This window comes from Cyphellophora attinorum (genome assembly GCF_001299255.1).
Source record: "Cyphellophora attinorum strain CBS 131958 chromosome Unknown Contig14, whole genome shotgun sequence".
Lineage (NCBI taxonomy): Eukaryota > Fungi > Ascomycota > Eurotiomycetes > Chaetothyriales > Cyphellophoraceae > Cyphellophora > Cyphellophora attinorum.
The window spans coordinates 388,938-406,930 of record NW_017253242.1 but is presented as its reverse complement, the minus strand read 5'-3'; the positions used below and the strand labels follow the sequence as shown (position 1 = coordinate 406,930).

The window sequence follows — 17,993 nt, the reverse complement described above, 5'->3', positions numbered from 1 at the left end:
CAAGCAACGCTAGTATGTTAGGATGAATCATTTTGGTGTCAGCTTGGCCGCCAGTATGGATACAATATGACCCCAAATTGAAGTCCAGGACAGAAGGTGGCCAATTGAGACTCCTATCCGGCATATCCGAGGTGAAGATTGAGTTTACTGAAAGTCAGCTTTGCAAGCGTGTGTGTTGGAAACGGTGCTGCATGGCTTCTTGAATTTGCCTTTTAAGGTCTGCATTCCCCAACATCGACGGACATTTGCACCCGTGCAGGCCGTTTCTCGGGGCCATGGTGAGGCAGGAGCAGACAGAACGAGTTCTGAAAGGACTCGACCACTGTGCAGCGAAGACACCCCCAAGTTTTGAACTTGGACTGAGATGTGCACCATCTTCACTCGGTGGAGGTAAACATGGCACCAGACGGTGTCCAAGGCCTTGTCAGAGACCACTCCGCGTTTTCACTCCAAGCGGTCTTCTCCAACAGGAATACTGGTCCAGTCATTGGACTGTGATGGAATGGAGGAGATTGAGTGCGGAGCGAGGCATCGCAGACGATAGAGGCAGTGGCCACTTGATCTTTGGAGGAACTATGGGACCACTGACAAAGAGCTGTACGACGGATCGTGATATCAAAAATGCTCCGACAGAGCGTATGCAAGTGTTACTGAAGAAACTTGTACGGTCTTGGAGGAGGGAATAATGCCATCTCACATTCCACGCAACGGGCGTGTGAAGACCTTATACCGTGGGCTCAAGCCGCGCCTGCCGATGCCTTGTTCTGTAACGAGGGGCAGCTAGCTTGAGCCAAAGAAGCGCCCCTTATTCCGTTCGTTCTCTTCCCACTCAACATCATGGGCAAAGATCACTTCCACACCATTGACCTCAAGCTCTCTGATCCGGTCAATGGTCTGCTCGGCCATCTTCTTGTCACCATGAATGCAGCAAATATGACCCTCCGCATCGTGCCATTCGCCAATCGCCCTTTCCTTGCGCATAATTCGTCGATCGTGGCAGGCGTCACCAGCCAAGTACACATTTGTTGTCGGTCCAGTCCGAGCAAGGATATTAATATGTCCAGGCAAATGGCCTGGTGCATCTACAATGAGCACAGATAGGTCTCCAAATATGTCGAGCACGCGTGGGAGATGGCCGTATGAAGTCCACGCTCGATCGAAATCGACCTTTCCAGGCGCTGGCTTCTTCACAGGTTCGCTTTGCGGCTCGGGCGAATCGCGTTCGTAAGGATTTCTGAGCTCGATTGTCCGGTCCTGGGGTAGCAGATCCGACTCGAAAAAGGAATGGCTTCCGCGCAGTGATGAAGAAGAGCCGCTGAGCAAAGCGAGTGCCCCGTTTCCAACGACAAATCTACTCCGTTGGAAGTCTCGTGGTTCGCCTACATGATCCCAGTGTACCTAGAACATTTCGTAAGTAATGTGTCTCTGACGAACTGACGGATACGTACATGGGAATATATGACATAGTCAATGTCATCTGGAGTCAGCCCGCCTGCTGCCAGGCTTTTTGTGACATCCGGATCTGTTGTGAGTGGCTGTCGGGTATCGATATGTCTCTGGATCGGCTCTGGATATCGCTCTACATTTCTCCTGAGACCCAGATCAAGCAAGATCCGTGTTGTCTCATTCGTCTCGGTGTTATGATGTTGGATCAGAAACGCAAGCGATGGGACAGTCTTTCTCGCCGTATCAGAGGCTGGATTGACGAAAAACCGTTCTGGCAGCGTCAAATGACCAGCCTGTAGCGCATAAACCTGAACAATTTGCTCTTTGGTATCACCAGGTGGCGTGGCAGGTTGCGCGAAAACAGAAGCCATTGGCGCCGGTTGAAACGACAGCTTCTGGCGACTCTACACTCTCAAGTCTCGGTAGTAGCAGTCAAAGAGGGTCGGGCAGGAACAATGAACTGGGTGTACAGTCGTGAGGGTGTTAGTTGTTCTTGCAAAAGTTCACGCGTCTTCGGGCGCAACAAAGATAGCTAACACAACAATCACCGATTAGACCTCGAGGTGGGGAGCCGTGCATGTAGGAAGAAGTGCCGCGCTCTAGGCATATTGCAGATCAACCTCTCGCGCAAAAGGCTACTATCTCGACTGCTTGTGCGTGGTTCCGTCTCCCCATGAGAGGACGGCCTGGGCTGGAGTCAGTCAGCGCGCTGCAAGGATGACTACGAGTAAGTTTTTAAGCCCCCATTTCGTCGCTTGTGCTTGGCCTGTGCTACCCCAATTCGACGCCAGCAGCCAATGTGGGGCATGTCCGTGAGAGTACCTGATAGATACGGTGGTGTCTATGGTCTGCTGGCGCAGGCCATTGGGGTACGTGGATGGGGTAGGCCTTGGGCATTGAACCGAGGCTGGTGTGGGAGATTTCCGTTCATTTGGAGTGCCGTTCTTTGAGCTCGAAGACGTCGGGGCCCAGTCACTGACATCGAGCCTCACGCGCATCTGTACCTTGGCAGGCATATTCTGCGGCTTGTTGGAACGGTTAGGACTGTGGTCATTATCCCATTACTCCGCTCCCAGTGATTTGCTGTTGAAGTTGGACGACTTCTGCTTTGCTACGACAGCTGCAACTTACGAGTTCTTTGAAAGAGGTGAGCCGGCAAGATGGGCAGCGTCGATGCCAACCATGTCGGATTCATCGGTCTTGGGGCCATGGGCTTGCCAATGGCGGGCCACCTAGCAACAAAACTGCCCGCAGAAACACACGTCTATGTGTTTGACGTTGTACAGACTCTGCTTGACCAGATCTGTAAACAGCATCCTGAGAAGGTGACGGCATGTTCGAGCGCACGAGAGGTGGCTGAAAGATCACAAATCATTTTTACGATGTTGCCAGAAGGAAGACACAGCAAGGCAGTATATCTGGATGGACCCGACTCGATATGTGCCAGCGATGTCTCGAACAAGTTATTGGTCGACTGCTCAACCATCGATGCCGCGACCAGTCTAGAAGTCAAAGACCACATCAAGGAGAAGTATCCTTCAGCCTCGTTCTACGACGCACCAGTCAGCGGAGGTGTAGTGGGAGCGCAGAAGGGAACAATTGCTTTCTTCTTTGGCTGTCGAGAAGATGACGAGAATCTGCCACGGCTTATGCGCCTTCTTGAGATGATGGGCAAGCAGATCATCCCGTGTGGCGGTCCATCACTGGGACTAGCTGCAAAACTGTCTAACAACTACCTCTCCGGCATCATTGCAATCGCTGCTTCGGAAGCTTATGACATGGGAATGCGCTCTGGTCTGGATCCTCGGACCTTGTACAAAGTCTTCAGTGCTGGGACGGCGCAGAATACCATCTCTGACCGGTTTTGTCCCGTCCCAGGCGTGTATCCCGAAGCGCCATCTTCAAGAGGCTACACCAACGGCTTCAAAGTTCAACTGATGAAGAAAGACTTCGGCTTGGCCATGGAATTAGCCAAACAAGCTGGGTCAAGGAACGTGCTTGGAGCGGCGGGTCTAGAGACATATCAGAAGGCTAGTGAGGATGAGAGGTGTCGAGATCTGGACAATCGTGTTGTGTTCAGGTATCTGGGAGGTAATGAGGACTGGCAGAAAGACTCATAGAGGCCACGGCTGTGTCCTGAGAACAATCACACCCTCAAACCGTAGCCAGTTTCGAACAGAACTGTCATTCTGCAACGTGTGATCTGCCGTCTCCCGAATTTTGGAAGCCCTCATCAGTAGCGCAGATGGTACAGTATTGTTGGCTCACCTAGGCAACTTGGGTGTCCGTTGGGGTACATCACCTCGGTTGGGGAAGGTTCCAGCGAGCTCCAACAGGTCGGAGCAAAGCGTGCGACGGCCGATCCAACAGTGAATGCGGCTGATGAGGGGCATTTGCGGTAGCAGAAGGTCTTCCGACCGGTGCTCTTCGGTCTTGACAACGTATAGATATCGTATGATCCTGGTACGAAGTAAGGCAAAGCAGTAGACGAGAACTAATATCCCAAGATCGAGCCCAAGAGCAATCATCTGCCACTCAACCTCCACTAGATACGCACCAAGCACACCACAGACACCGCCGTGATGTCAACCGATCCCAAGTTCGACGAGCTGCACAAGCAAATGTTTGAGGAGGGTCTCAAAATGCGACGCTCCGTCGTCGGCGACGAATATGTTGACCGTGCCCTCGCAAACGGCTCGACAGAGTTCTCCCGTGAAGGACAAGAAATTGTTACTCAATGGTGCTGGGGATATGCCTGGACACGACCAGGCCTCGAAAAGAGGGATCGCTCCCTGTTGAACTTGGGCATGCTGATGGCTCTCAACCGCGCTCCTGAGCTAGCTGTGCACGTCCGAGGAGCAAGGAACAATGGGCTGAGTGAGCTAGAGATCAGGGAGGCCATCATTCACGCGACAACTTACTGCGGTGTGCCTGCTGGTGTCGATGCCTTCAAGATCGCGGAAAGAGTCTTCAACGAGATGGCTGAGAAGGGGGAGAAGCCACGAGAGCTGGGTGCGAAGTCTGCAAAGGCATAGAGAGGTCTTAAGCGATAGAACGCACACGCTGAAGTGTCGGGGGGGATAAAACTTGTTGAAGTGCAAGCTTTTGACAAAACCAAAATCTGCTAGACACGCGTGACAACCGCGACTGCTCGTGTAGCCCCTACCATTTTCGTCCGGGCGGTGTTCTGTCGCCTATGAGCGAAGCACTCGGCCCAGCTGCCCACGCGAAATACTCGCCCCGCAAAACTTGGCAGTGGCAGTCAAGGGCTCGGAGCAACCTCCCGTCTAAGAGCTCTCCCTCTTTTGCCAGAGCCACCACGGAAAGCGGTCGTAGTCGGCAGGACACGCTTCGAATACAGCGCGGGACATTGTTATTGAGTCAGCACCATGGAAAGCTGCTTGTGAACAACGCGATTGATCTCAAACTGATGGCATGGATTCGTTCGATTCGGAGCAGCAGGTGTCCCAACCCCAAGCGGCGCCTGGAGCACCTCCAAAGAAGCCGAAGCGCTTCCAATGCGAAAGATGTCAACGCATGTTTGCTCGTCTGGAGCATTTGCAACGCCATGAGAGAACCCACACGCAGGAGAAGCCGTTTGCGTGTATGCAATGCGATCAACGCTTTTCCAGAAGCGACCTCCTTGTGCGGCACGAACGACTGAACCACAATAGCGACAAGCAGGATGACCCGACTTCGACAGACCGGCCGCTCGTGAAGCGACGGCGGTCCAACATGGATGCCGACAATGCCATCCAGCACTCCTCGATGTCACCAGGGTACTCGGATTACTTGGCCATGCCCAACGGTAGCTCAGGCATTGGCCATCAGCACCAAGACCTGCCCTTTGCGACCTTACTGATGGCTGCTGAACAGGCGCATCCAGTGAGCACGTCGCTGTCGCATCAGCCATCTCTGCATGCTCAAAACGGATACCAGCAACCCACTTCGATTATGCCGCCACCACCAGTGCATCAGCACCAGCAGATGATCGCCGCTACTGATTCGATCCTGCCACCCTCCTTCAACGGAGTATACGACTTTGAGGACTCGCTGAATGACCTCGCCAACTTCATGGAGAATCCATCGCTGTCAACGTTCCACTTCTCCTCATACATCAACACGGAGCAATCAATGCCGTTCTTCTCACCAGAAGAGTCGTACGCACAAAACCACGAAATTTTACCGTCGACGGAGACGCAAGCCCGAGATGCTGGCGGGCATGTCGAGCACACGGACGACAACGGGTCTTTCTCCCGATATGGATCGAGACTGCCGTCTCTGCAACCAGAGGAGAGCCATGAGAAGCACTTGCGGGACGATTTTGCTACGAGCACACGCTCCATCTCAGATGTGACTCAGGATGATCGACAGAAATGGCTCTCGAAGCTAAATGAGTTTGCGTCCGTGCTTCCAGCTGGATTCCAGCTTCCTACGAGACTTGCTTTGTCGAGATATGTAGCCGGATATATCAACGGTTTCCATGAGCATCTCCCATTTCTCCATCCTCCAACGATGGCAGCAGACACGTGCTGTATTGAGCTCTTCCTTGCCATGGCTGCTGTTGGAGCCCAGTATTGCTTCGAGGGCGAGAAAGGCGTCGAGCTGTTCACAGTCAGCCAGGCAATCGCCGCGCAGCGAATCCGACAGAGAGACAACCGCCTGGCAGCATTTCACAAGCACGTTGAGGCTCAGAGTGTCGCTTCGACTAATGGGAACGACCACGCGGGAGAGACCCCAAGGAGTGCTTCCGTATCCGGCCCGCTTGGGCTTCCATCCCAATTCGATGGAGATGGACCGCTTCTACGGAAGGACGACCTCATGCAGACAGCTCAAGCATTGCTGGTTCTAATGGCTATGGCCACTTGGGCAAAACACAGAGAAATCCTGAGAGAAGCATTGGCCATCCAGTCCGTCCTGGCCACACTCGTGCGCGACGACGGCTTGAAAGCTCCAGATCCTCCGACGGAGACCGATTGGCGCACATGGGCACGCTACGAGTCATGCAAGCGCACCAAATTTGTCGTTTACGCCTTCTTCAATCTACACTGCATCGTCTACAACATTCCTGCGCTAATCATGAGCTCTGAAATCAACATGACGTTGCCCTGCCATGCTGCTGAGTTCAAGGCTCCATCAGAGGCTCGATGGAAAGATGTCCGGGCTAAACAGACGACGACAAATATATCTTTCCAGGACGCTCTTGCAAGGTTGTTTTCTCGTGGGACCTCTTCTGAGGCCAACTCGTACAATTCGAGCTTAGGGAACTATATCTTGGTTCACGCGTTGATACAACATATCTTCCTCGTTCGCCAAGTTTCAAGGCAGCGACTATTCAGCTCTGGCGAGATTCCGCAGGAAGATATCTCCCAGATCGAGCTATCGTTACGCAACTGGCAAGCAGCCTGGCGGCTCAATCCAGAATCATCTCTCGATCCACTGTCGCCTTCTGGACCTGTCCCCTTCAACTCGACCGCACTGCTGAGGCTGGCATACATCCGGCTCAATGTTGACATTGGACCGGGGCGGGCACTTGATACACGAGATCCGGTGCAGATAGCCCGTGCATTCAGGGACTCGCCTGCGCTCAAACGGGGCCCGAAGCTGCTAAGAGCAGTCTTACACTCTGCTCACGCATTGAGCATTCCTATCAAGATCGGCTTGAGGCTCGTGGCGCAGACCCAAACCTTCAACTGGAGTATACAACACAGTCTGTGTACCTTGGAGTGCGCTTTCCTGCTGAGCAAGTGGTTAGAAGCCCTCAGTCTGGTTGCGGACGGAGCCGGAGATCCAGTAGCTGGAGGCATCACTCGTGAAGAGCGAAAGATTGCAAGCCTAGTAAAGACTATGCTGGATGAGACAGAGTTCGGCGTCCCTGACAATTTCGCAGCGGGAGATGGAGGCACGGACCCTTCTGCCGCGAATGGCATCGTGGTGACACCAAACGGGACGTCCAGTGTGGTCGACTCGCCGGCGACCATGAAGTATCTCAGCGCGAGTGTACTCAGGGTCTGGGGAAAGGTCTTTAGGGGCGCCCAAACATGGGCGATTGTGGACATCATTGGCAGCGGACTGAACCTGTGAGTTTCCCCAGACTGCCTTATCGAACAAGAAGCTTTGGCTAACAACGGAAATTACAGCTACGCAGATATGCTCGAAGCTGGATAGCCTTGGCGGATTTAGGAGTCTGTGGTTGTCCTGACTGCTTCAACCCACCTACGGGCCGACGAGCAATGCGTTGACGTTGCTAGATTCACACTACTGATCGTTCAACCACTTCCAGACGACTCTCGCGTCCTTCCCCTTGTACCTGTCATCCGCAGCACACTCCTCAAACGCCGTTAGGGTTGTCCTTCCGGTGTCCATCCTCGCGCCACACATGTCTCCGAGCTCAAGACCCATTCCTAGCACCTTCTTGCACAGCTCAATTCTGAATCCGCCCTCATAGCCACGACTCGCCGGCGCGTTCGCGTGAATACCCGGCACCGGATTCGACTTGCTCGTGACCCAGCACTGACCGCCGGACGCATTGATCACATCTGTCAATAGCTTCAGATCGAGATTGAGCTTTGCGCCAATGTTCAGAGCCTCAGATGCTGCTAGCGAAGTAACAGCCGAGAGGTAGTTGTTGATGACCTTGAATGCCGTCCCTGCACCAACATCCCCACAGTGGAAGATCCCATCCTTGTTGCCCATATGCGCCAAAATCTTCTTGACAGTCTCGTAGTCCTCCTTCTTGGCCGCACCGACCATGAAAGTTAGCGAACCGTCTTGGGCGCCCATAGGGCCGCCGGAGACAGGAGCGTCGATGAAGGTGACGCCACTGCCGGAGCCTGACGAGGAGATCTCGGAGTCGACTTTTTGGGTGGCTTTCTGAACGGCGAGGATGGTGGCTGTCTCAATGGTGCCGCATTCCATGAGGACTTTCTTCACTGGTTTGGAGGAGTCGGATTTGGCGAGGGCGGTGATGCCGGCGAGGATGCCGGTTGAGGAGTCTTCGTAGACCGAGGTTACGACGGGCGAGATGGGCAGCATGGTTATCACCATGTTCTGGCAGCATTCATTCGTCAGTATGATGTTTCCCAGACATGGTCTGAGCCGTGTGCCAGAATCAATGCAAGCAGGACAGAGCAGGGCGGACGTACAGCCTGCTGAACCGCCTCAAAGCCGTTCTTGACCCTCTTGACAGGGCCTTTGCCTTCCATCTGCTTCTCAAACTTGGACAGTGCTTCTTCCGAAACGTCACAGATGAGCAACGTCTTCGAGGAGTCGATCTTTGAGCGAAGGTTGACGGCCATGGGGTAGCCCATGACGCCGAGGCCTTGATACCATCGTTAGCATGCATCGTCGATGCTGACCTGGTTGAGCGGATTGGTGTTGATGCTGGGGGAGTAAGGAAAGACTGTCCCTGCGGTAGTTGTGGTCACGACGGAGTGCAGCGTATGGGCAGATACAATGTGCAGGTCCCGAGGTGTTCACAGGTGTTTTGTCACTTACCTATGAAGGCGATGGTGTTGTCGGCGTCACTCATGTTGCCGGATTGGTCAATGATGGGGTTACTGGGTACTATCGAGTGATATGATCGCTCTTGCGGGCTGTCTGAGTGATTGCCAGCCGTGGAAGTACGGTACGTGCTGTGGTCTGGTTCCCAATGCAAGTCAAGTCTGCTGTTGGCAATACGATTGTAAAGGACACAAAGAGGCTTCCCACGGACCGATCTCGCAGTATGCTTGCATGCGCGTCAACCACCAACCGTTCAACTCACGCGATCGCTTGCATCTCGACGCCCCGCCGAGCCCGCCCATGTCACGGTACGACGCCGTGGTCATCGCTGCGGGGTATGTTGGAGTTAGAAATGGAGAAGCAGAAGGAGAACTTCAGGCAGTGAATTCCATGCCCCGCTGCCTCGGTACCGCTCTTCCAGGAAAAGTTCTTCGGATCAATTCTTCGTTGGGGTAAGGCACATGTTGCTCTGGTGGGATGGTGGGATGGTCCCGATCGTTCGGGAATACGTGCGGCATGATCGGCGACAGGGGAGTCACTGACATGATCGACGACAAGGAAGTCCCGGCCAGCCACAGGCTGTTGCAATCCAAGGCAGAGCATGAAACGAAATCTGCATGGCAGCAACATTGAATGTTCATGGCATTGGCTACACAGTGCCAGGAAAGAACCTGTCCTTGTTCTTCTCCCGCCAGCCTCCATCGTGAGCAACAATGACCTCTACCTTATTGACTCCATCAGCGAGTAACTCTCCGCCCGGCATCAAGGTCTTGATGTGGCCTACGGACTGCTTCGCTGCATCCGTATCCACGTGCACGCTGCGCAGCTCGCCGTGTCCATCATCGTATAACGCGATGTCTTTCTCCCCAGTCAAGATTCTGTAGTCGTGACAGCAGTCTCCGCCCAGATAAATCCACTTGTTCGGGCCAATGCGACAAAGCAAGTTGACATGTCCAAAGAGGTGACCAGGGGTGTCAATGACATATATTGAGCCATCGCCGAAGAAGTCAAGCGCTGCTGGGAACGAGGCGAGTGGTTCCCATTTCTGTGTGGTCTGAGATGAGAATGCTGTTGTGCTCTTACCGACTGGAGGCAATTCTTTTGTGCGATCTCGAGGGAGCATATCAGGGTCGAAGATTTCCTTTGGGTAGTGCGGTGGCGCTCCGTGCTCTAGAAGATGTATCGTACCGCTACCCACGACGAATTGGGAGCCAGTGAAGTCCTCCGGCGTCCCAACGTGGTCCCAGTGAACATGACTCAACATCACTATGTCAATATCATTTGCGGGATCCAGCCCTCCCTTCCTCAGGCTGTCGGCAGTATCGGGATGATGAATCGTTGGTTGACGGTTGCTGATATGAGTCTGCATCGCCGGCATGTACTTCGTGACGTCTCGCTTGATGCCAAGATCGAACACTAAATTGGTTGTAGATCGTCCGTTCGCACCTGGCGAAGGATGTCGGACCAAGAATGCCATGGATGGCACAGTGGCCTTCTTCTCCGGGTCTGCATCTGTGACAAACAGTCGCTCAGGAAGCGTCAACTGTCCTGACTCCAGTGCAGAAATGGTGACATACTGCTGCTTCTCAGCAGCTGCTGGCAGTGAGTGAGGCAGGGTTGGCGCCATTTTGATGCTGTAGGACGTCGTTTTTCTGGGTTCGAAGGTCGTATGTTGTTGTGGCACACAAACTCAGCTACACGGTAGAAAACAACCTGGCACATTTCTATTTTGGCGTCATTGTGGAGAGGCAGGCGCGTGTTGGGGAAATTCGGGGATTCTGGGATTCTGCCCACGATCGTGTGAGTTGATGCTCAGGATCGGCAGTTTTTCCACGTGGGCAGGCTAAGGCCGTTGACCCGAGGAAAGTACACTCGCGTCGCTGTCGCTGTCGAAGCCACTGTTGCGTTCAGCGCTTCCTCTGCCGTTTGGCTGGTCTCTGCTGAACATCGTCGGCGTCTGCTTCAACAAACTTCGTGGCACTTTTGGAATCGGACATTCCCTTTGCCGCTACAGATTTCCAGCCGTCGTTGACGACGGTCTTCTCGTGTGCATTCCACCGCAGCTCACACTCAGTCTTGTCGTTGTCGTTGTCTTCGATCCAGCGAGCGGCAAGCTTACCGGTATAAAGGCGCATATCCTCGACTGCCGATTTTGGCTTGATACTCATTCCATGGTCGGCGCCTTGCACGATAGCGAGCCAAGATTTTGCCTTCATTTTTTTCCTTACTTCATTGAGTTGCTTGATGGAACACATGTTGTCAGAGTCTCCAGAGATGAACAGCACTTTGACGCCTTCATCGATAGCAAGCAGTATGTCATCTCTGACGCTGCCGTTTTGACCGACGAGCGGATACGACGCCAGGACGAGATGCTTGATTTCAGCATGGTCAGCTGCAGCAAGCACGGCTGCACGAGCTCCCATGCTTCTACCTCCCAACACCGTTGTCGTCGCCTCATCGTCCTTATGATGATCGATCATTGCCGAAAATGACTTGGTCCTGGAAGGCAGGTTCATGGATCCTTGGAAACTGTACACGAGCGCTTTCGTCGCAGCGCCCTTCGCGAATAACTTTGTGGCAGGATTAGCAATTCCGCCTCCCGCACCGTGTGTGAAGACGAGCTTGTGTTCGCTCTTCGTAGATCCATAACGCTCATACTCAATGTGTTTGCCATCGAACGACAACGTGTGTGTCGTTGCACTTTGCTCTGCCGCATCATTGGCATTGGAGGATTGGTTGCCTGTCTTATGGGAGCCTCCCACCAAGTCAGTGAGGACGGTTTGTTGTTTCTTTTTCTTCTGTGCCTTTGGCGGCATTTTCCGAAGCTGTACGCCTGCTTGCTGATTGCAAGTGATATGCAGACGCGTCGAATTTGTTGCAGGCTTTCTGATAAGTTGGCGGTGAAGTCAAACACGTCGCGTTTCTCGCGAGACCGCCTGCTCACGTGACGTCATGGGCCTGCCTTTCAATCTCCTTCTTAAGGCCGATGGGGGCTCCTTCCGTCTGTTTCTCAAGACATGGTGCTGCCACAATGGTCGTTCGCCACGGCGCCTCCTACTTTGGAGCGCTCTCGGTGGGTAATCCAGCATTCTACGCGGTAGCCGTGGCGGTAGAGTAGTCCGAGGTCTACCGTGCGTGAAGCTCTTCAATCCTGCCGGGATTCGTGGTCTTGCGAATTAGCTGTCAGGCGTCAAGCTCACCCGGCGCTGCATCAGCCATGAAAAAAGGTACCAGTTTTGTGACTAATTCGACGCCTGATGCCGCCCCTCTCTTCGTATGGTACTCCTTGCTCGTTTGGGAGAAACTTCGCAAGATCTCCCGTTGCTGAAGCGGGTAAGCACTGTATATGAGCTCGAGGTCCTTCGATGCTATGGACTCTAGGAGGCTGATTCTGTCTCCCTCAACATTTCACCAACGGCTCGCTGCCAAGTCGAACCACCACGGAAGCTATGCTGGTTCTTTTGACCTGTGGCTTGTTTGCCTGGGTACGAGTTGCCAACCTTGTCGTCGTGAATTGTTACTGACCGTACACCAGTGGCTCAGCATTGTAGTATATCGACTCACGATTCATCCACTCGCTAAGTACCCGGGGCCTAGGTCGTGGGCGATAAGCGGATGGCCTGTATTTAGGCCTCACAAAGAAGGCAACTGGCATCTCGAACTACAACAAGCCCATCAACGGTATGGCAACATTGTCCGCTGGGGCCAACAAGCTATCTTTCCGTACTCCTCAAGCCATCCAAGATATCTATGGAGACCGGAAAGCGAACATGATCAAGGGTGGAGGCATCATCGGTCTGGCGGAGCAGATGTACCCAGATCCCAGCACTCATGCGACGTCCAACAGAGAGGTTCATGCCGGCCGGCGCCGGATCTTGTCGCAATGTTTCTCCGAGAGTGCTTTGAAAGGTCAGGAACCGTATGTCTTGCAGACTGTGCAAAGATTAATCAGCCTTCTCGCGACTCCGAGTGACACCAATAGCGACAACGAGGAACAAGGCTGGAGCGCCCCAGTCGATATGGCGACCTACTCTGGAAACTTTGCCTTGGACGTTCTTGGAGAGCTTTGCTTCGGCAAATCCTTCGAGGCTCTAGGTCATAGCAGACATTTCGCCCTCAGTGCCATGACCGAAGCGTCCCAGAAGGCGTTGGCGCTGGGTGCTATTCCCAACATTGAGTTGCTGGTTCCGCTCCTACGACAACATTGGTTACTAGAAAAACTGCCTGCGGAAGAGTAAGCTGTTTCTTGCGTGTCACATAGAAGGGGCATGCTGACCTCCATGCCAGCCTCAAAAAAGGACTCGCGTACCGCAAGATGATCATCACTCTACTAAAAGCCCGAGTTGAGCTGGAAAAGTCTAACAAGCATAAACCGCGTAAGGACTTCATGCACTACCTCATGGCTGCCGTCGATCCCGCCACTGGGGACAAATACAGTGAGGGCGACCTCATCTCCGAATCAGGCGTCGTCCTCACTGCCGGCACAGACACCACGGCGACCGCACTCGCCGCGACCATCTTCTACCTCACACGATACCCACACGCCTTGAAGAAGCTGCAATCCGAAGTCCGTGGCGCTTTTGGCAACATCAACGAGATTAGACACGGTCCGGAGCTGACCAGCCTCATCTACCTGCGTGCCGTCATCGACGAATCGCTCCGTATGTCCAGCCCTGTACCGGACGTTCTCTCGCGACGCGTCCTACCCGGTGGTGCGAAGATCGACGGCCAGGACATTCCTGCAGGAACTTTCGTCGGCATGTCAATGTACTCAGTGCACCACAACGAGGACTATTATCCCCACAGCTTCGAATTCCTCCCCGAACGCTGGATCGTGCCTTCCAACAACGATAGCCCTGAGACCACGTCATTTCCATTCACAGTGACACAAGAGACAATCGAGCGCGCCAAATCCGCCTTCTTCGCTTTCAGCACAGGCATACGCGGTTGCGTGGGCAAGAATATGGCGTATCTGGAGCTGTCGGTGTGTCTAGCGAGGTTGGTCTGGGCGCTAGATTTCAAGATTCCCGATGACGCAGAGTTGGCTAAGGTTGGTGGGGGTGGTGTTCACCGCGGTGCTGATGGCGAAATTGTGAAGGGAAGGCACAGGGAGAAGGAGTACCAGACTTGGAACTACTTTGTAGCGGATACAGAGGGTCCCTATGTGCAGTTCCGGGTCAGGGAGGGTGTGGATTTGAGTGCGGCTTGAGGCATGATTGTGAAGAGAGGCAAGGAAGGGAGCTTTTCCTGTGTCATCCGGCGTAGCGTGGGCTTCAGCTAGTCATCCGGTCTTTTCGGTAGTCACTAGGAGAAATGTGTCATCCGGTCTGGTTCAAGCCCCGAAAGAAGCCCTGGAAGGAGACGAGTGAGGACGACTTCCGAGGATGTTGTTAGGCGTGGTGCGCCGTAAGATCCGGCCTATTACCCCTATGGTGATGCCCTATTGGGGTGTGGCAGCCCAGCAAGGCGTAGGGACGTCCGATGAATATATTCGCTGTGTGCGAATCCCTCCCCACAATTGTCAACCTCTGGTACAGTAAGTGTCATTCGGTCTCAGTCAAGGCCTCTTCCCATGCCGTGCTTGGTGTTCCGCGTGTTTCGCACCACATAAACTTATCTCCTCAGGGCGAGCTACTGATAAAGAAAGCCTACGTATTCTAGACCCCGAATGCCTCATCTGTTCACGCGTACATTCCGCTGCCTCAGTATCACTTATCTATCGTGCACCCATCAATCCTCCTTGAATATATCGTAACGCACATGGACCCGCGTACTGCCCCTGTGCCATGTCCAAGTCGAACATGCCAGCTCGAGCCTCCCTGAACATCTCACTCCCGCTTTCCCTTTCTCCATCCCTTCCACCAAGTCATACTCATAGCCGCAACAATCACCGGCGCGATACTCACAATCTCCCCCAAGCCTGCGTAGGCCGGTGGGATCCTGACCTTCACAAACGCTCCACCCGCCAATAGCACCGCCAGTACGTTATACACGGCGGACCAGACAAAGTTGAACACGATCCTTCGGTAAGCTGCCTTACTAACGTCCAACAGTCGTGGCACACCCTCCAGACTACCGAGCAGAACAACATCAGCAGTGGCACGAGTGACGTCCGACGCAGAGCCACCAGCACTACTGCTGGCCTCCAGCTGGACGCCTACATCTGCAGCAGCGACGGCGACGGCGTCGTTAGTGCCGTCGCCGCAGAAGAGAGTCGTTTTGCCAGCGTCGCGGAGGGCTTTGACGTAGTCACATTTTTCAGCTGGTGTCTTGCCGGCGGCAATGTTCTCGTGCGGGATACCAAGTGTGGTAGCGACGTGCTCGACTGCAGAGACGTTGTCGCCGCTGACGATGTGGACTGTGAGCCCGCGGTTTTGGAGGTCGGTCACGACTTTGTGTGCTTCTGGACGGAGTGTGCTCTTCATGCCGAAGACGGCTGCTAGTGTATGGTCGACCGTGACGCAGAAGGTCGTAAGACCGGGTTCTAAGGAGGATTCGATGTTGACGCCCAGCATTCTGCCTTGCCTGCTTTTACGTGCTGGCCGTGCCAGTCAGCTTCAATCCCGGCGCCAGGGCTTGAGACAACGTTATGGACATCTGTGGATGCTGTGTCGGTAATCGAATCGGCGATGGCGCGAGAGACTGGATGCTGATTGTCTGACACCATGGCTTGGATCACGCCTAGGACGTTCTCCATTCTGACGTCCTGGTGGACCACTTCCAGATTCCCCTCTGTGAGTGTGCCAGTCTTGTCGAAGATAACATCCGTGACTTTGTGGCCTCGTTCAGTGACCTCAGCAGATTTAATGATGACGCCTCCACGTGCAGCGACTCCGCCTGCGACGACGAGAACCATGGGCACGGCGAGGCCGAGAGCACATGGGCAAGAAATAGCGAGCACAGCGATAGCATAGCTGATGGACAGTCCAGCTGCGACGTTGGCACTCCTGTTCCGGACCTTGACAGCAACGATGGCCCAGGTGATTGCGACAACGACAGCGACGAAGACAATCACCGGCACAAAATAGCCCGCGATACGATTGGCCAACTCCTGGGTCTTGGGTCTCGCATTCTGTGCCTGGTTGACGAGATTCTCGATATCGTTGATCGTGTTCTTCCCAGGCAGTCGAGAGACTCTCGCATTCAGCAGAGTTGAGCCATTCAGTGTGCCGGCGATGACACTGTCTCCAATGCTCTTCTGGACAGGTAGACTTTCCCCGGTGAGAATCGACTCATCAACTTCACCAGCGCCCTCCTGAATGATGGCATCTGTTACGATCTTCGTGTGAGGCTGCAGCTTGATCAGGTCACCCACATGGAGAAGCCTAGCATCGATCTCTTCACCAGAAGCTAGCTTGGCCATCGAGACCTGGAGTGAGCCCAATGAGACAGCAGTGATGGCTCTCTTACGAGCCCAGGAAGCCAGTAGTCGACCTAGTAGTACCAATGCGATAAGCAGTGTGCTTGTCTCGAACAAGGTTCCGGTCTCAAGAAGTTGGCCGCTGAGCTCAATGCCAAAGGCGACGACAGAATAACCATAGGCAGCAGAGATGCTAATGACGACCAGCATGTCCATTTCGATGACGCGATTGTAGACCAGCGAGGAGATCGCAGGTCTATAAAATTCAGGATAGGCAATGGACTGTACCAGAGTTGCCAGCACGAAGCATACGGACAGACTTGCTTTGGAAGTCCCGATATCATCCTCACCCCAAGTTAGAACCAGGACTGGAATCGTCAGCAAGAAGGCTAAGCCGGTCTTGACTGCTTTGTCGATAAGGATGCGCTTGCCATCGTCCAGTCTGCTGTGATTCGCAGGTAAGAGCTCCCCACCACTAGCAGCAAGAACCTTTCTGGCGCCAATGAGACAAGGATCATATGCAACAGCAAATCGACCCTTTCCAGTAGGCTCGCAGCCTTCAACTCCATGAGGCATATTGAGTCTGAAGCGCTCAAGCCTCTGGGGCGAGATGATCAGATCCAGTGTCTGCGAGTCGGCGGAGAACGGTGTCAATTTGTAGCGAGTTGCCCGTTGCCCAATACTGATGACAGCTCAATGCTGGTTTTCTTGAGGTCGACATCAAGCTCGGCAATACCTATGACAAACGCCACTTGAACGTTGCGAGTGCCGGGTACTCGAAGAGCCCTGGCCAAGTTATTGGCGCACCCGGTACAGTCCATGCCGACCACATTGAGAAGGACGTGCGAGAACTGGCCGTCCTTCTCGATATCTGATTCATTGGGACTGTCGAGGACATGGTGGCTGTGGATCTTTTCGACCTCATGGGATGGGCCAGATCTACAGCAAGAGTCGTCAGAGTGCTTGTGGCCATGAGCATGGACTGTAGCGGCTTTCTTCCGGTTGCGTCGAGTCATGTTGCTTCCGTAGCTGTTGCGGTGATGGGATACACTGGACGATGCAGCACCGGCGCTGTCCTTTGTGGGTGGCAACAGTGGTTTGGACGATCCACAGCATTGATCTAGCTGAGCAGGAAGAACGCTACGACAGATGCAACGGGCTTGTTCGAGGTAGGCAGCGTACTTATCAAACGCAGCCTGCAGATGGGAGCTGCACGGTTGGCCGAAGTCGTGATTGTCGTTCTCGTCGTGCTGGTGGGCGTGTTCGTCGTTGTGCTCATGGTCGATGCTATGCTTGTGATCGTGCTTGGCAGTCGATGTGCAGACAATCGAGGCGGCAGGGCCATGTCCTGGCTCTGGGCCTGTGGCACAGCATTCATCGCGATCTAGTCAAATATCAAATCCATAGGTTCAACAGAGTACTTGCGAGTGCAGCACCTACCAGCCTTAGCCGGCTTCTGGCATGCAAGCTGGCATTCGACAGCTGCGGCAATCGTTATGCACTTTTCTATCAGCCATGAGTTAGAGAGAATCTTCCATGTGAAGGTCTGTCTGGCCTACCATCGCAAGCTTCGCCATCTGCGCAGCAGCCTTCACTCATGGTTCCAGCCTCTCCCTGGAGGCTGGTTCGTTCTTCAGGAAGCGGACTTCCATCGCGAGATCCCCAGCAGCCGTCCGAACAGCCT

The 17,993-nt window shown here is 54.0% G+C and overlaps 11 protein-coding genes across 11 annotated transcripts; 4 read left to right on the top strand and 7 right to left on the bottom strand.

The window, feature by feature from the left end:
- Positions 1 to 780: 780 nt before the first annotated feature.
- AB675_3400 (uncharacterized protein) lies at positions 781 to 1,817 on the bottom strand (the record flags this gene model as incomplete). The annotated part of the gene is made up of 2 exons (XM_018143449.1): positions 781 to 1,398; positions 1,449 to 1,817. 2 exons carry the CDS (start codon positions 1,815 to 1,817, stop codon positions 781 to 783), a joined length of 987 nt encoding a protein of 328 aa, XP_017999544.1.
- A 789-nt stretch (positions 1,818 to 2,606) lies between these two features.
- Positions 2,607 to 3,566, top strand: AB675_3399 (3-hydroxyisobutyrate dehydrogenase, mitochondrial; the record flags this gene model as incomplete). The annotated part of the gene is made up of 1 exon (XM_018143446.1): positions 2,607 to 3,566. The coding sequence occupies one exon, from the start codon at positions 2,607 to 2,609 to the stop codon at positions 3,564 to 3,566; it is 960 nt and encodes a 319-aa protein (XP_017999678.1).
- A 462-nt stretch (positions 3,567 to 4,028) lies between these two features.
- Positions 4,029 to 4,481, top strand: AB675_3398 (4-carboxymuconolactone decarboxylase; the record flags this gene model as incomplete). The annotated part of the gene is made up of 1 exon (XM_018143445.1): positions 4,029 to 4,481. One exon carries the CDS (start codon positions 4,029 to 4,031, stop codon positions 4,479 to 4,481), a length of 453 nt encoding a protein of 150 aa, XP_017999801.1.
- A 700-nt stretch (positions 4,482 to 5,181) lies between these two features.
- On the top strand, positions 5,182 to 7,614 carry AB675_3397 (uncharacterized protein; the record flags this gene model as incomplete). Its single annotated transcript, XM_018143444.1, has 2 exons — positions 5,182 to 7,526; positions 7,587 to 7,614. 2 exons carry the CDS (start codon positions 5,182 to 5,184, stop codon positions 7,612 to 7,614), a joined length of 2,373 nt encoding a protein of 790 aa, XP_017999709.1.
- A 90-nt stretch (positions 7,615 to 7,704) lies between these two features.
- Positions 7,705 to 8,977, bottom strand: AB675_3396 (putative 3-hydroxyisobutyrate dehydrogenase, mitochondrial; the record flags this gene model as incomplete). The annotated part of the gene is made up of 3 exons (XM_018143443.1): positions 7,705 to 8,496; positions 8,592 to 8,767; positions 8,944 to 8,977. The coding sequence occupies 3 exons, from the start codon at positions 8,975 to 8,977 to the stop codon at positions 7,705 to 7,707; spliced, it is 1,002 nt and encodes a 333-aa protein (XP_017999589.1).
- A 621-nt stretch (positions 8,978 to 9,598) lies between these two features.
- On the bottom strand, positions 9,599 to 10,576 carry AB675_3395 (uncharacterized protein; the record flags this gene model as incomplete). Its single annotated transcript, XM_018143442.1, has 1 exon — positions 9,599 to 10,576. One exon carries the CDS (start codon positions 10,574 to 10,576, stop codon positions 9,599 to 9,601), a length of 978 nt encoding a protein of 325 aa, XP_017999542.1.
- A 280-nt stretch (positions 10,577 to 10,856) lies between these two features.
- AB675_3394 (Testis-expressed sequence 30 protein) lies at positions 10,857 to 11,765 on the bottom strand (the record flags this gene model as incomplete). Its single annotated transcript, XM_018143441.1, has 1 exon — positions 10,857 to 11,765. One exon carries the CDS (start codon positions 11,763 to 11,765, stop codon positions 10,857 to 10,859), a length of 909 nt encoding a protein of 302 aa, XP_017999510.1.
- An 867-nt stretch (positions 11,766 to 12,632) lies between these two features.
- Positions 12,633 to 14,158, top strand: AB675_3393 (Isotrichodermin C-15 hydroxylase; the record flags this gene model as incomplete). The annotated part of the gene is made up of 2 exons (XM_018143440.1): positions 12,633 to 13,183; positions 13,237 to 14,158. The coding sequence occupies 2 exons, from the start codon at positions 12,633 to 12,635 to the stop codon at positions 14,156 to 14,158; spliced, it is 1,473 nt and encodes a 490-aa protein (XP_017999713.1).
- Positions 14,159 to 14,777: 619 nt separating this feature from the next.
- Positions 14,778 to 15,374, bottom strand: AB675_3392 (P-type cation-transporting ATPase; the record flags this gene model as incomplete). The annotated part of the gene is made up of 1 exon (XM_018143439.1): positions 14,778 to 15,374. One exon carries the CDS (start codon positions 15,372 to 15,374, stop codon positions 14,778 to 14,780), a length of 597 nt encoding a protein of 198 aa, XP_017999758.1.
- Positions 15,375 to 15,433: 59 nt separating this feature from the next.
- AB675_3391 (P-type cation-transporting ATPase) lies at positions 15,434 to 16,885 on the bottom strand (the record flags this gene model as incomplete). Its single annotated transcript, XM_018143438.1, has 1 exon — positions 15,434 to 16,885. The coding sequence occupies one exon, from the start codon at positions 16,883 to 16,885 to the stop codon at positions 15,434 to 15,436; it is 1,452 nt and encodes a 483-aa protein (XP_017999721.1).
- Positions 16,886 to 16,959: 74 nt separating this feature from the next.
- Positions 16,960 to 17,325, bottom strand: AB675_3390 (uncharacterized protein; the record flags this gene model as incomplete). Its single annotated transcript, XM_018143437.1, has 1 exon — positions 16,960 to 17,325. The coding sequence occupies one exon, from the start codon at positions 17,323 to 17,325 to the stop codon at positions 16,960 to 16,962; it is 366 nt and encodes a 121-aa protein (XP_017999675.1).
- Positions 17,326 to 17,993: the final 668 nt, after the last annotated feature.